Source organism: Gymnoscopelus braueri, assembly GCF_963280865.1.
Source record: "Gymnoscopelus braueri genome assembly, chromosome: 10".
NCBI lineage: Eukaryota > Metazoa > Chordata > Actinopteri > Myctophiformes > Myctophidae > Gymnoscopelus > Gymnoscopelus braueri.
Window position 1 is genome coordinate 12,227,297 of NC_137611.1, and position 15,745 is coordinate 12,243,041.

The 15,745-nt window shown below is 43.2% G+C and overlaps 1 protein-coding gene across 1 annotated transcript; it reads right to left on the reverse strand.

Moving 5' to 3' along the window:
• Positions 1 to 428: 428 nt before the first annotated feature.
• alg3 (ALG3 alpha-1,3- mannosyltransferase) lies at positions 429 to 15,334 on the reverse strand. The gene is made up of 9 exons (XM_080439394.1): positions 15,054 to 15,334; positions 12,182 to 12,281; positions 11,468 to 11,615; positions 10,785 to 10,945; positions 10,292 to 10,412; positions 9,631 to 9,836; positions 8,610 to 8,687; positions 6,066 to 6,209; positions 429 to 3,933 (listed from the first exon to the last, which is right to left on the reverse strand). Exons 1-9 carry the CDS (start codon positions 15,256 to 15,258, stop codon positions 3,732 to 3,734), a joined length of 1,365 nt encoding a protein of 454 aa, XP_080295520.1. The 5' UTR covers positions 15,259 to 15,334; the 3' UTR covers positions 429 to 3,731.
• Positions 15,335 to 15,745: the final 411 nt, after the last annotated feature.

Genomic DNA, 15,745 nt, shown 5'->3' on the forward strand with positions numbered 1-15,745 from the left:
TACAAACAAAATGTATCAAGATATGCAGTTGAACAGTATAACAGTATAACTATGATCTCTGCCCTGTGCTCGAGGCAGAACTGCCACACCACTGACATGAGTGTTAATGTACTTCTGACCATGATATCATGTACATAAAGCATAATCACCACCACCTAGAATATTGTCTCGACTCCTATGTGCCTCGTCGATTGCTGATTGATCCAGAATTCCACAACACTTAACATACCCAAGTGTCCTTTTATTAAAATGAATAATGAAAGTAATATATACTGATTATGCAATCAACATTATGCCTTGATTACCTGTAAAGGCTTTTAACTTTTTATTTTAGCTCATAGCCATTGTAGCTAGCTACTTTGCCAAATGATCGTAATTGGGTGATCCTGAACTAAGTGTCAGTCTGCTAAAGAAATGGATTGCTTGACTACAGAGTTGACGTTTATTAATCTGCAAAATAAAAACACAAATTTGGAAATCATGTGTAACAAAAAAAAACAAGCATGCAAAAAACTAAGCCAGCTGTACCAAAGCTAAACTGGCAGGTCGGCTGACTACAAAATATTCATGGTTTCGGTCTAATAATGTACAGGTATTGAACAGGTAGAGTGGAGTGTGTTGAGCCACACTCGCGATTGAAGATAAAATCAATGAAAACCAACAAGACTAGTAGACATGATGGAAAGGTGGCGATGATTGTCAGCAGCTTATGCCCGATTTACACTTGGTTTTGTACTGTCAGACCACGAAAAAAGCTGATCTACAAGCTGACAATGTCGCATCGTCAGATTGTAGAGCTATTTTCTACTATAAACCGGGCGTCAGTTCCAAAGAGGAACGCTAGATACTGTAGCGGGTACAGATTTCGGAATAGCTCTTGTAACCCTTGTGGAAATGCTGAAAGCTTATCAGAGATCTGCACTGAATCATACTAGGTCACACTTGGACACTTGCTGTAAGGCTCAAGTTCCTTAGTATGACATATCAATTGACACATTCTTGCTGTATTGATACCATTCTAAACAATGTACACAGTAACCATTTTGTGCAATCGGGCAATTACTGAGCAGAAGGTGTATTTTACCCGTTAAGACCTGGAACGCATCTGTGTCACATTAGATTTCTTTGGCTATAAAAAATAACAAAAAATCAAAAATAACTTAGGATTTAGAAAACATTTTTAATTATCGCCTCAGGTCTTAATGGGTTAAAATACAATAACTGGTACTGTGTATGTGTGTGTGTGTGTGTAATAATATACATTATTGGCGCCGTCTGCTGGAAACCTTGCATGTCCAAAACTTTCACTTTCCAAATGGGGAAAAGAATCTGTGTTCCCATAGACCCAATGTTACCATAGAACCAAAGTTATTTAGTCACAAGCTCTTGATAATACCTTTCATTAGTTTAATATTTATAAAACACTACTACACACTACTTCCAATTTCACTTAAATCTTAAAAAAGAAAACACGTCAGTACAAACTCTCAACGCGCTGCATTGCGACACGTTGCGAGTTTGTAGATCTGCAATTTCTGTGTGACATTGTAGTATGATGGACTAGGGCATTAACAAAAAAATTTAAGTTGAAATATTGAGAGACGAGGTTTCCGCCCACTTTCTGACAGCGACGATATACAGTATATATGTTACAGGGTGAATGGAGAACCAGGGTGATTGAAGAAGGCTCGCTCGTTTTTACCCACCCAGCAATTCTGTAGAAGAAACACTAGAGGGAGCCACAAGCCAGGCTTGTGCACAAGCACATATGGCCGCGACCACCCACACACACAGTCACACACACACACACATGCGCGCGCACGCACACGCGCTCATGCTTTCAATGGACTGTTAAGATACTTTTATTGTGTTCTGCTGGCTTTTGTTTTAGTTTCTCCCTGACACACACACACACACACACACACACACACACACACACACACACACACACACAGTGATCCATGAAAAGAACTATTCTGTCCCTATCGGTTTACAAATCAAACGGCGCTGAGTCGACTAGTGGAGCGTCGGCCGGTCACCGCGGGCACTCGCGCCTGGAGGCGCGAGGGCGCGCTTCCTCGGCCTCAAGCTCCACTAAGTCGGCGCGCCGTGCGTGTGAACGCGTGTTCAGCGTTCCCCTCATAGATATTATGGTTCCTGGTTGCTATGTGGGGGGGAACAACAAAAGACAGGTCTCCGTCGGCGCATCAAAGCCCCGCCTCTCCGCGCTCTCCTTCTCCTCCTCCTCCTCGGAGGAGAAGGAGAGAAGGAGAGGACGGGACGGTTTAAAACGCGAGGAGGAGGAGGAGGAGGCTCCTCTTCCTCGCGAGCCTCGCGTAATAACCCCCCGCATCGCAGCGCCGTCCTCCTCCTCCTCCTCGCGAGCCTCGCTAATAAACCCTGTCTCGAAAAGCCCCGCCTCGCCCCGAAGGAGCCCCGTGCCTAAAAACGAGCGCTCTGTCTTCAATCACCCTGGATCTCCATTCACCCTGTGACATATATATACATAATAATACACACACACCTACATACACGTAACAAATCCTTTCTTTAAGATAACATTCACGACCGCTCCTCGCTCGGCCACCAAAACTCAGTTCGTTCAATTATCAACAAAAACACGAAAAAGAAAAAAACCTGAGAATGCCTATTCGTCTCCTTGCCGCCTCCTTCCATCTCTAAAGGCCAAAAGTATGTATGCTTGGAGCGACAAGTTTCGCATGACGCAACGCACGACATTCAGAGTTTTGAGCATACATGCTGTCTGCGACTCGCCGTCGCGACAGCGTCGTCGTCGCAAAGCGTAAACAAGGAAGTGGACGCAGTCTCGTGCATCTTCCTAAACAATCGCAGCACGCAGACATTTTATGAAGCGTCCGCAACCTTTACATTTTCCCCCCAGAAATACACGACACCGCCACAGGCGGAGCTCCTCCTACCGCGACACTTTCGGTGTCGTTTTTTGACGTCACTTCCGTCGACACTTTGTCGCTCAAAGCATACTGTAAATTGACCTTAACACACACACACACACACACACACACGCACACAGCACTGCGTATTAGCTCTCCTTCACATTATAAGCAGTGAGCATCTATTGGCTCCTATTTAAGACACACCCAGGGGCGTGGCCCTGCATCAGTCTGCCAGTGGAGGCGTGCAAACAGGAGGGACTTTAGAGGCTGTGGTGTGCCAGTGTGGTGGACAGTAACAAAGTACATGTTTTTCTTTGTTGAGAATCTGTACTTTACTTGAGTATTTGTATTCGTTTTGGGATACTTATGACTTTCACTCCAAGACAAATATTGTACTTTTGACTCCACTACATTTCAAGGAAGTGAAAAAGAACAGAGCAGATCTACAAGAGTTGTAGATCTGCTAGTTTCACTATTTTTTATGTTTGTTTTTTTCCCCCACCCTGGAAAATCTGGAAAATGTCTACATTTTAATACAGCAACACATTGACATTAAAAAGAAAATGTACCTTGTAATTTGTACTTTCGAGTACCTTATTTTTTTTTAAAACATAAGTACTCAAGTACACATGATGTGACACAGCAACTTTCACTAGTAGTGGAGTAATATTTGACCAGGAGTATTTATTACTTTGACTCAAGTACAGTATACACTCTGGTTGTGTGTACTCTATCCACCACCACTACTGTGCACGCTAGCTAGCTGACTAGGACCCCCAGCCCCACTGCGGCCGGGCTCTGCAGGGAGGCAGCGCATCACTGCTGCTTGGCTTTGGCTGATGATGATGATGATGATATGTCCTCCTGGGGCTTGGCTGGCTGTGGGACGGGGCCGGGGCCCGGGGCCAGCCACAGGGACATCAGCATGATGAGGTGACAGACGTGAAGCGCCGCCGAGCTGTAGTTGGTGGACGGGTAGGTGTTCCACGACAGCTCTATCAGACCCAGGATCAGCACCCTGGAAGCAAAAAAAAGAAAATGGTGATGTTAAAAATGTGGGTTTTTTCACCAGGGGTTCTCAAACTTCTTCATGTCAAGGACCCCCAAAATGATAAGTATGCGTCCACGGACCCCCCCATCTGAGATTATTTTGTGCCAGGGAGAACATTTATACAAAATTATTCAGATTTATTTTCAAAAATAGCAGATGTACAAGCTGTGAGCTTGAATATCTGCTATTTTTTAATCGCCAAAGTATAAAATATTGTGGTTAAAGATGATTGTGTGATGCTATATACTAGCTAATTTGGCTGACCAGACCCCACTTTGAGAACCAATGTTTTACACTGACCATTTTGTTCGTTTCAGGTTTTTCTCCCTTTAACCGCTTAAAGGCGCATGGAACCCTAGGATTTCCTCTCCCAATTTCATAGTTTGTTTTTTTCCTGTAGGCTACAGGTTAAAAACTATAGAGGGGTAAAAACATGGCAGGCTAGTAAGAACATATGTCACAGGTAAATTGGCATTCCAGGGAAATTGGAAGGGGAGCGCTTGTTTTTAGGCGCGGGGCGGGGCTGCGAGGCGGGGCTTTGATGCGAGGACGACGACGACAACATGAATATACATACATACCGGCCTCAGTGGCGCACTTCGATAATCATTGGACTCCCCATCCACTACCACTGGGAGTCTGGGTTTGACTCCCGCTTGGGACATTACTTTTTCAAACAACCGCGGACTACTTTTTTTCGCCGACTCAGCAGACCTTGAGGCCGAGGAGTCGCGCCCGAGCGCCTCCAGGCGTGAGTGCCCGCGACGACCGGCCGATGGTCTGCTAGTCGACTAAGCACCGTCCGAGTTATGTACCGATAGGCACAGAATCGTAAATGATGTTGTGGGGACTGCGTTTGCCCCTGTATGGTTTGCCCCAACTGCCACTCACTGCACTAACATAGCCCGCCAGCCCCGCCCCCTCAGGCTCGCCCCCTTGTGCTTCAACTGCATGGAATAAGGCTGTGTGGGTGCGTGCGTGCGTGCGTGTGTGGTGTGGGACTCATGTCTGGCTTGCATTGCCCTCTAGCGTTGGTTCTACAGAATTGCCTGGGGGGGCGGTGAAAACAAGCGCTTCTTTTCCAATTTACCTGGAATGCCAATTTACCTGTAACATATATATAATCAATACAGCCCAGCTCAATGTGCAAGCATAGACAGACAGACCGTCAATACTTAGACAGTGTCACACAGCTAAACCGAACACACCCATTATTAATGCTGTAGTTTTTAAAACAGACTACACAATCAGCCTAGGGTTTCATGACCCTTTAAGGCCCATTTTCAGAATTGTATGCCTATAAAATATGGAGGCCAGGGTTAATAATAATAAATATAATTTACATAGTGCTTTTCTTAATACTCAGTACCTAAACAAAACAAATAAAAACAACTTTGTTAGTAAAATAACTAGTTAAAAGGCTGAGAAAATAACTAGTTAAAAGGCTAGGAAAATAATTAGTTAAAAGGCTAGGAAAATAACTAGTTAAAAGGCAAAAAAATACTAAGCAAAACAAAAATGTAAAAATTAAGAAGAATTAGGTAGGCTCGCATTAGGTAGAATGCGAGTCTGGGTGGGTTTGAGTGTTAAAAAAAAAAAAAGTAAGATATATTTTTCTGCCTTTATTGATAGTTGCAAGTGGAGACGGACAGGAAACAGGGAGAGAGAGAGAGATGGGGAGAAACATAACGGGGACTCGAACCCGCGATGCACTGTCAGGCTACATTAGAGCCTATAGGTGCCCGGACGGCTAGGGAAGCGGTCCGGGCCTTTGAGTGTGGTTTTAAACATACGAAGGGTGGGGGGGGCGGCTTTGAAGGGAACTGGGAGTGAGTTCAAGCAACCAGGTCTAGGAAAACCAGCCCAAAAGAAGCGACTTTGGGCCACATGAGCACTTTTAACATATACGTCAGCTATTTGAAAATAGCAGATCTGCAAGCTTCCAATGCGACGCGTTGTAAGCTTGTAGATCGGCTATTTTCAAATAAAATCTTGCGGGGAAATTATAAATAAGCAGATCTGGCAACCCTGGTGGCAACTGAGAAAGCGGTCACCCTAGATTTGTAAAAAAAAAAAAGTGATTCAGTTCCCCTCCTCACCTGAGCAGGTGAGCTAGCTTCTTGACCCCGCCGCTCCACAGGAGGTAGGGCAGGGTGTGGAAGTACCACACGTAGAACTGGTAGTGCAGCGAGCGGCTGAAGCACATGCCGATGAAGTTAGACGTAAACAGGGTCAGCACGATCTGTGATTCTCTGTTAAGGCCCGACACAAGATTTTGAAGATTGTGGATGTACATATGGTCGCTGTCGGACAGAAAACTCCTATCTCCATAAAAAAACTTTTTTTTTTCTTTTTCGTAAAAGTAACGCCCTACTTCAGGGTTCCCCAATTACTTTTCCCCCCAAGGGCCAAATTATGTCTCGGGTACCAAGCCGAAGGCCAGGGGCATTGTGCCCGCGTGCGAGCGCAATTTTTGTAGTCTTTTATTCGTTTTTTTTTTAGCTAATTTGACACTGTGTTATTTTAGGCCTGGGATTCTTAAATCCTGTGTTGAGGGTCACACAAGGAAAAAAATGCACTCTGTAAACAAAATAAGTCTGCTTGAAAAGTAATACAGATTAACAGCAGCCAGTTGTACATACTGAAAATCAAAATAAGTCCAGAATCAACAATTTACTTACAGATGTGTTTGTTAGTCTGCTTGAACAGTAATACAGATATTATTATTTTTCAAAAAAATAAAAAATAATAATAATAAATGTTATTTTTTTATGACAAGAGTCGCCACGGGCCGGACAGTTGCCTTCTCGCGGGCCGCAAATGGCCCGCGGGCCGCCTATTGGGGAACCCTGCCCTACTTGATCATACTACAGCGTCACACAAAAAGCATCAAAGGTAGCAGATCCGCAAGCTCAAAAACGTGTTTTGAGCTTGCAGATCTGCTACTTTTGAATTTGAATCCTGAAAAGTAACAGTTTTGGACGTATGAGGTTTCCACCCGACAGAGACGATACAGTATATACTGTATATGTATCAGGATCATTTTCATTCCTTCACTTGTTGGTCGGCATCACTTCCTCATACAGTAGGTCAATGCAACTTTGCAACAAAAATTAAGTTAACCCATTAAGACCTGAGGCGATTCTTAATTAAAAAAAAAATTCTTAAGAGTTTTTTGAACTGAACAAGATTTTTCGAAAATAGCAGATCTACAAGCTCATAGCGCGGCACTTGGTGCCGCGCTATGAGCTTGTATATCTGCTATTTTTGAAATAGCCAAAGAAATCTAAAGTGACACAGATGCGTTCCAGGTCTTAATGGGTTTAACAGAAACTATTGCAACAAGAAAACTTTTATCTCCATATTTTTTACTTGTTTATGTTTCTTTGTAAATGAATGCCTTTCTTCGTCATACTACAGTGTCACACAAAAGTAGCGGAGATGGCTTGTAGATCTGATAATTTAGCTTTTTTTTGTGAGTGAAGTGAAAGTGTGAGTGAAGTGAAAGTGGTTAACCCATTCAGTGCCTGACTTATTTCTGGTTGTGTTGTCCCAGTGCCAGAGCCAAAAATTCATTGTAAAAAAAAAAAAAAATTGCTTAGGAGCCGAGATACAGCCTTTTTCAGTAAGAAGTTAAACAAGAAGTGAATGGCGCAGCACATTTTCAAATCATGATATCTTGGGTTCTGAACATCTTTTTCAAAAAATAAAAAAAATGATTTCTTTTTTATGACGTCTTAGACGTCACGTGGCGCTCAGGGCTTAACAATGGCGATTTCTTTATGACGTTTTAGACGTCATGTGGCACTGAATGAGTTAAGTGTGTCTGTGGGTTCGATTTTGTCAAACTGTTATGTCAAACTGTTACTTAGTTGACGATTCAAATTCAAAAACAGCAAAAGTAGCAGATGTACAAGCTCAAAACGTGTCACGAACAGCTTGTGACTAAATAATGACTACATTGGATCCATTATAACACAGGTTTCATCTTGTGAAAAGCAGCAGTTTTGGACATACAACGACTGCAGGAAGAATTTTGAACCAACAGGTGACGTACATTATTTCAGACAACAGTTCTCATGGATTAAAGCAAAATAAAAGCTCACGACTGAAAACATTTGTATGACCAAGTCCTAATGTGCAATTTGTGAAATAGTATGAAAAGGAGCCCCCCACACTAGCGTTGAATCTGATTCCTTAACAATTAACACATATAACATTATGTTGTTTTAGTAATATTGTTCCTGCTGTTCTACATACTGCCAAGTTGAAGAAGTTACAGACTGAGGCTTTAACCGTTGCTTTTATACTGAAGTATAAATTCTACAAAAGTATGGAATATCCGAGACTATTGAAATTGTACGGAAAATGCTTCTGAACATGTTGCTAGTTTGACCACTACAAATCTGAAATGCTTAAAATAATCACCGAAAACAGCCTATCTACAAGACGCATTGAGAGCTTGTAGATCGGCTGTTTTCGCTGCGCAACATGCTTCCATAGAGGACATGCTGGCTTCTATGGGATTCAATTGAGTGAAATAAGTCGTGGCGACTGAGAACTTATAATCCATGAGTTCTGAACATAAGACAATGTATCCTCTTCACAGAACCAGCAGGCTTGGGTTAAAAAAAAAAAGGATATGATCCGCAGTGGTTTTCTCAGCAGGGATTTTCCTCTTGCCTGGCTCCTTGAGAAGCTCCACAACACTGTCTCCAGGTCTGACAACAGAGAGGAAGTCGAGCGTCATTCTTAGAAGTAAACTTCATCGTTGGGATTTCAACTGGATTGGAGCGAGTTCATACACTTTGCGCTCTACCGTTTACATTTTATCCGGAATGATTCAAACGAGTAAATGACATGAACTCTAGTCAACATACAAGGTGATTATTAACATATTAAGTAGAGTGCAGAGAGAAAGTATTGCCTCGAAGAAACTAGGACACTGTAAACAAATAAACTTTACAGTAGCATCCCACTAAACAACACGCTACCTAAATAACATTCTTGGCATTTGAGGTCAAATAACAAGTACCGTATTTTCCGCACTATAAGGCGCACCGTCAGTGTGCCTTATAGTGCGGATGCGCCTTATAATCCGATGCGCCTTATATATGTATCAATATTGGTTCCCTTGGTTTCCGCACTATAAGCCGCACCGTCAGTGCGCCTTATAGTGCGGATGCGCCTTATAATGCGGTGCGCCCTATATATGAAAATAATACATTTATTGAAGGTGCGCCTTATACTCAGATGCGCCTTATAGTGCGGAAAATACGGTAGTTGTAACCAACAATGTATACATAGTACAACTAGTATCTACCAAAAAGGTGAGAAGGGATACAACGAGAGGTGAGAGCTGGCTTGGCAGCCAGAGTAGCTGTTATTTGCACCTTCTCCAAGAAATAACTATTTCTGATAAATATTACTATGAGCAGGCCCATGTCTTCTAATTAAATTAAAATGACCTTGTCCAGAACTCAATGACTCGCGAGCTCAGACTGTGGTAACTGGCAACATTTGAAATGGTCAGACGGTGGTGGCCAGCCAATGCCAAGCCAACGTCCGTGGCGTGTTGGATGGAATAAAAAAAAAAAAACAGTACATCATGGTCTGGGCTCTGCCCTCGACGACCTTGGCACTGCCAGCGTCGGTTGGTCTTACCTCTTCCAGCGGCGGAGGACAAACAGCAGCAGCGTGAGCAGGTGGGCCGCCAGCAGCAGCAGGTGGAAGTACCGACTCAGGAAGAGCCACTCGGGCAGGAAGCGCCAGTTGACCGTCCATTTGAACAAGAACTGACGTCCCAGGTCGAACGCTCGGCTCACGTAGCCAACGGGATTCTCCAACAGGAAGGGCAGGCCCAGCAGCAGCTGTGGAAAGGCGAGGAAGACGGCGAGGTGGCGTTTGGTTATCAGAGAAACTGAATCCCATTCATCTCAGTACGGTATGAAAATAAAAATTTCAGAGACTTGGTTGTTATAGGTAATCTAACATCCCTAAATATCCTTGTCTGGTTAGTTTTTGTCAAAGTTATGTTATCGTTGTGTTGAAAACATTTAAAAAAGTGGATTGATTTGACTGATCCCAAGAGAAAGGATGAAAAATGACAATCCATGACTTACTAGCCTTACTATTGATGTTTAGCCTACACTGACTCCATTGACTCAATTATTCAGGTAAGTTTGGTGACACGACTACGGAGACAATAAACTACAAATGAAGCCATTAAACAAGGTATTTGCTATATTTATTTCGTTATTTATGATATATACGACTGAAACTGTGACGTGTATTGAGAACGGTATGGTCCTTAAGGAATATGTACCTGTATAGCTGCACATAGAGACAGTCTGGGGATTGTCCTTATGAAACCAAACTCAGACAGGAGAAGAAACAGAAGGCCAGGGGCGAAAAGAAGCACATTCATCTTCACAGATACTGCTAAACTGTCAGAGAGAGAGAGGGACAAAGAAGTGTCATTTAACCCATTAAGACCGGGAACGCATCTGTGTCATTTTAGATTTCTTTGGCTATTCAAAAATAGCAGATATACAAGCTCATAGCGCGGCACCGAGTGCCGCGCTATGAGCTTGTAGATCTGCTATTTTTGAAAAATCGTGAAAAATATTTTTTTATATTCTTTTCCCCCGAAAAACTTAGATTTAGAAAATGTTTAGAAGCGGCCTCAGGTCTTAATGGGTTAAACTAGGCCAGTGGACCCCCATAACTCTGAGAGTGTGTAAACGGATTTGTACACTTACTGGATTTGTACGCAAATAGGACAACTGCAATAGGACAACAAAAGGGACTGTACTTGCCTGTAAATCCCGCAGCCGAGGGTCCAGTGTCCGTCCAGGAAGAGATTGATGGCTCCAAAAAGCAGCATCATGGCCACTGGGTCATTGAAGAGCCGCAGCACAAAGATGGAATGGATTCGGTACGACGCACAGCACACAAAGAAGAACACGTAGGGAGGGACCTGGAAACAAACACACATACGGAATACACACACAAAAATAAATGTATAATTATGCTATATACGGTACATATATTTTTTATTCCACCACTGGTGAAAGCCGTGGCTCGAGATATTATGTTTTCAGGTTGTCCATCTGTCCCTCCAAACATCTTGAATATCTCAGTGATATGCCTTGATCAAAATGTCTTAACATTTTACACAAACTAACAGTCCACTTGGACTCAAGGATGAAGGAATTTGAATTTGGTGCTCACAAAATAAGTTTCATACACGTCAATTGAGTGATAACATTTCACCAACCAAGACTTCTACGTATATTACATGAGACTGGATAGACTGGAATCTGCAACTGGTTGGCAGAGGCATACAACCGTGATGCAATATTCCTAGTTTTGGAGATTCACTTTTTCATACTTCTTTGGTTCGCTGTATTGTGTGCCGAGAGAGCTAAACTGTAGTGCACTTATGCATTCTAATAATAATGTTGAATGATAATAAATTGATAAAAACTAACAGACATACCTTTCTGGTGCGGTTGTATATCCTGAAGACCAGCAGCAGAGTGATCAAATAGAAGACGGCAAAAATGTACTGGCCCAGGCGAATGTTCACCCCGTGGCTGGTGACGTAGTACAGAGCTGTGAAGACGTACACAAAGCCAGCCGGGTACCTGAAGGAAAACACAAGGACATGATCATCTGAAAACACTAGGGATGGGACCATAGGAAAATTACATGTCACGATTATTGTGGCAAAAGATCATTGCGATTAGCGATATTACCGCGATATTCAAAATATGCTTAAAACTTAAAATGCCATTTTTGTTAACCACTTGAACCCCCAGCATCCCCATTCTGGGGGGAACATTCACCAAAAGTAGCCGATCTACAAGCTCACTGTGGGATTGTAGATCTGCTAATTTTAGCAAATCGATTTGTGTGGAGTGAAATAAGAGCGTACCAAATGCGCTCTTTACAGATTTTATCAAGTATAGAGGGAACAGAATTTGCAGATCAACAAAAAGCTCATTCATCCTAGTGTACAGAGGACAATTTCACGATAAATTAAAATATCCACGATACGATTATTGTGAGTGTTTTTTAATCACGATAAAGGATAACGATTGTCATCCCAGCCCTAGAAGACACTCCCACTGTTCACACTACATCCTAATGTAGGTTAGATGCTGACTACAGGGCTCAACCACTTTGTGTCACATAGTGATATGATACTCACACCAAAGGGCCTGTGTCTCCTTTCAGCTGGGTGTAGTCATAGGTACCGTTAATAACTCCCTCCACCTCGTCCATATAGGCCTTCCAGTCTATCTCTGTGTCTGCGGGAAGATATTCAAATGATCATGCAAGTGACCTACACAGCCGGTGCTTTGTCAAGCGTCCATACCAGAGGTTCTCAAAGTATAAGTTTCTCAAAGTTCTCAAAGTTTTTCATGTCAAGGACCCCCAAATTGATATATATTTGTCCGCGGACCCCCATCTGAAAATGTTGAGCCAGGGACCCCCAGAAAAGAAAATGTATGTTAAAAAATGCACGATTTTACAAAAATGCTCAAAAATAGCAGATCTACAAGCTCGCAGCGCGGCACTAAGTGACACGCTGTGAGTACACAGAGTTAGGTAATCAACAGACAGCCTTGTAAGACATAATAAATGACATATAGATTCGCATCGTGGGTAGTAACAGCACAGATTTTGAAAGGGATGCTTAAAACATCAAAATGTCAGCGACAAGAGTAAAGGTCCTTACACACCGGCGAATATGCGAATATACGCAAAATTCTGACTCGTTTCCGAATAATTAAAAGACGCTTTTTCGCTTCGCGAAACTGATGTGGACGCTTGCATTGACTTTATAAGGTTTTTTAAAAAAACGTATTTATTCGCATGAAGAATTCGCCCCGGTGTGTAAGGACCTTTAGATTCACAAGCAACTTAGAAGACCCACAAAGGCTGCAAATCCTGAGTTTCATTTAATCATGGAGCATTCAGGCAACCTATTACATTATATCTTTTACCAAATGCCTACATAATATCGATATGATGATATTGGGGGTTTAACTATTGGTGCGTTCACAAAATATTTACATATAGAGATTTTTAAATCTCAGAGATAATTAACCCATTAAGACCTGAAGAAGCATCTGTGTCATTTTTTGATTTGAGCTAAAAAGCATTATTTTACACTTTGGCTATTCAAAAATAGCAGATATACAAGCTCATAGCGCGGCACCGAGTGCCACGCTACGAGCTTGTAGATCTGCTATTTTTTTTAAATCGTGAAAATGTGTGCAAATCTTTGAATATTCTTTTTAAAGCAGACATTCTTATCTCAAATCTTTGCTTCTGGGGGTCCCTGGAACAAAATATTTTGAGATGGAGGTCGGCGGCCAAATACATATCATTTTGGGGGTCCTTGACATGAAAAAGTTTGAGCACCACTGATATAGAAACATATGTTTTTCAGAATACTGTTGGGATTTAGGAGACATGTAGAATCGGCTTCAGGTCTTAATGCCCACCACAGCAGTGCAGCAGTCGTTCCCAAACGTGTGCCAAGGTAAGTCCAGGTGCGACTTGGGATTTTATGACGATAAAGCTGCACGTCCTACGCATAACTCTATGGTCCTACGTTACTGCCTCTGATTGGCGAGCTCCTACATGCTTGCATGACAATCACAACACGGGGAGGCGGGACATGGGCAGTGGAGCAGAGTGTGAGAGAGGAGCTTAAGTTTGACTAAATTATAAAAAATGTTAAACGGCATCGCCGATCCGTGCGGATTAATGCAGCTTTCTGGCGCGTTAGTATTGCTCTTGTTGGTACCTTTGAGAAATCTCTGCAACTTCTAAGCGACGAGCTATTAGCCCGAGACCAGACAGTGGTAGCCGCCAGTACAAGAGAGAGTGTTTTGAGGGACAAGGGACCCTGGATACCGCCTTCCGAAATATAAAAAAGGTAAACAGGGTCCCGAAAGGGGCTATGCTCATACCCTAGGTGGGGTTGGTGAAAGGGCCTTTCTGTGGGGAGTTTGCATGTTCTCCCCGTGTCTCCTAGGGTAGGTACCCTCACAAAAACATGCAGTAATCCTGGTCACTATACTGCCTCCCCCTGGCCAACCGGGGTGCCTGATGGAGGGGAAAGGAACTGGTTGGAATAACGTGTTCCTTCCACGCGCTACGTCCTACCAGGGAAACTCTCCCCTGTCAGGTGATAAGAAGGTCAGTTGGCTCTCATGCATTGAAGGAGGCATGAGCTCGGCCCTGGCCTCCCTAGGTTGGCAGAGGGAGTGTAGTGCCCAGGAATCAGGATTACATAGAGATTGGCACTGGGTGTAAAAAATGGGGTTACAAAATCGTGGGATAAAAATTCTTTAAAAAAAATAAGAATGTTGAATGGTAGGTCTGATATTGATGTACCGTGCATGTTCAAAATCAAATCATGTATACTTTACATCAGTGGTTCTCAAAGTGTGGGCCGGGGACACCCAGGGGTCCTCGGGGGTCCCCAGCAAAATGAGTTAATATAGCGTCACAATCATTTCAACCACTTTATTCATATTTTATACTTTGGCTATTCAAAAATAGCAGATATACAAGCTCATCATGGCAAGGCACCAAGCTTGTAGATCTGCCTTCTTTCTTTTTTTTAAATCTTGAAGACATCTATATTTGTAAAGCATTTTTTTTTAACAAAAATCTTTGCTTTAGGGGGTCCATGGCACAAATTATTTTAAGATGGGGGGTCCGCGGCCAAATAAATTAAATTTGGGGGTCCTTGACTTGAAAAAGTTTGAGAAGCACTGCTTTTACAGAGACCACTTTCCAAATTCATAATTCATAATAAAGAAAAGGAGATGTTTAGGTGCCCAGTGAATTGGTAAAAGGAACTCTTGAGGTAAGAAAAGTGGTGGCATAGCAGAAGAACGAATTTGACCCCACGTTCGTGCCAAATCTGGGTTGAGTGCAACAAGTGTGAGTCCGTCGGGTAGCTCCCCCCTCCCTCCATTCAAAACAAACGCACAGCCCTGGACGGATTTAGCATCATGCATGGCCATGGCATGCTAGCCCCGACTTTAGCCTAAACTTACACGGCACCGTGTGGATGACCCACACGTTGACGCAGACCTCCAGCAGCCACAGCACCGCGCACACCAGCAGCGTGTACTCCGCCTTGAACACCACCAGGTGCTTGTCCTCCCACAGGGTCCGCAGGGCCCCCCACACCGGCGACACGGACCCGGGGGGACCGGGGGACCTTCTCCGGCTCACACCGCCGCCTCCTCCTGGTGCCATCTCTCTCACAGTGGGTCTAGGATTAGAAACAACCAGTGAGTGGGTTGACCAGAGAGAGAGAGAGAGATAGAGAGAGGCCCAGTACTTACTAACCCGGAACACGCGTGTCAAACAACCCGGACTCCCTCCAGCTGTCACAAGTGTTGCCAGAGTTTGGGAGAGAAAGAAGCAACCAGGTCTATGAATGACAACAAGCCTGGCCATTTAGTTCTCAAACGTTTTCATGTCAAGGACCCCCACTTGACTCAATGTCAATCAGTGGTGGAAAAAGTACTCAAATTCTTTACTTAAGTAAAAGTACCAATACTGCAATATAAAAATACTCTGTTACAAGTAAAAGTCCAGAATTAAAAATTTACTTGAGTAAAAGTACAAAAGTATTGGCATCAAAATGTACTTGAAGTACCAAAAGTAAAAGTACTAAATATTTGAAAATAGCAGATCTACAAGCTCACAACGCGTCGCGATGCGACGCGTTGTGAGCTTG

Coding starts and splice junctions, on each gene's coding strand:
- alg3 (XM_080439394.1), bottom strand. CDS start 15,258: ATGGCACCAGGAGGAGGCGGCGGTGTGAGCCGGAGAAGGTCCCCCGGT. Junction 8,688..9,630: donor GTCCTCCGCCGCTGGAAGAG/GTAAGACCAACC, acceptor CTCTGTTGTCAG/ACCTGGAGACAGTGTTGTGG. Junction 6,210..8,609: donor GAGAAAACCACTGCGGATCA/TATCCTTTTTTT, acceptor CAGAGAATCACA/GATCGTGCTGACCCTGTTTA.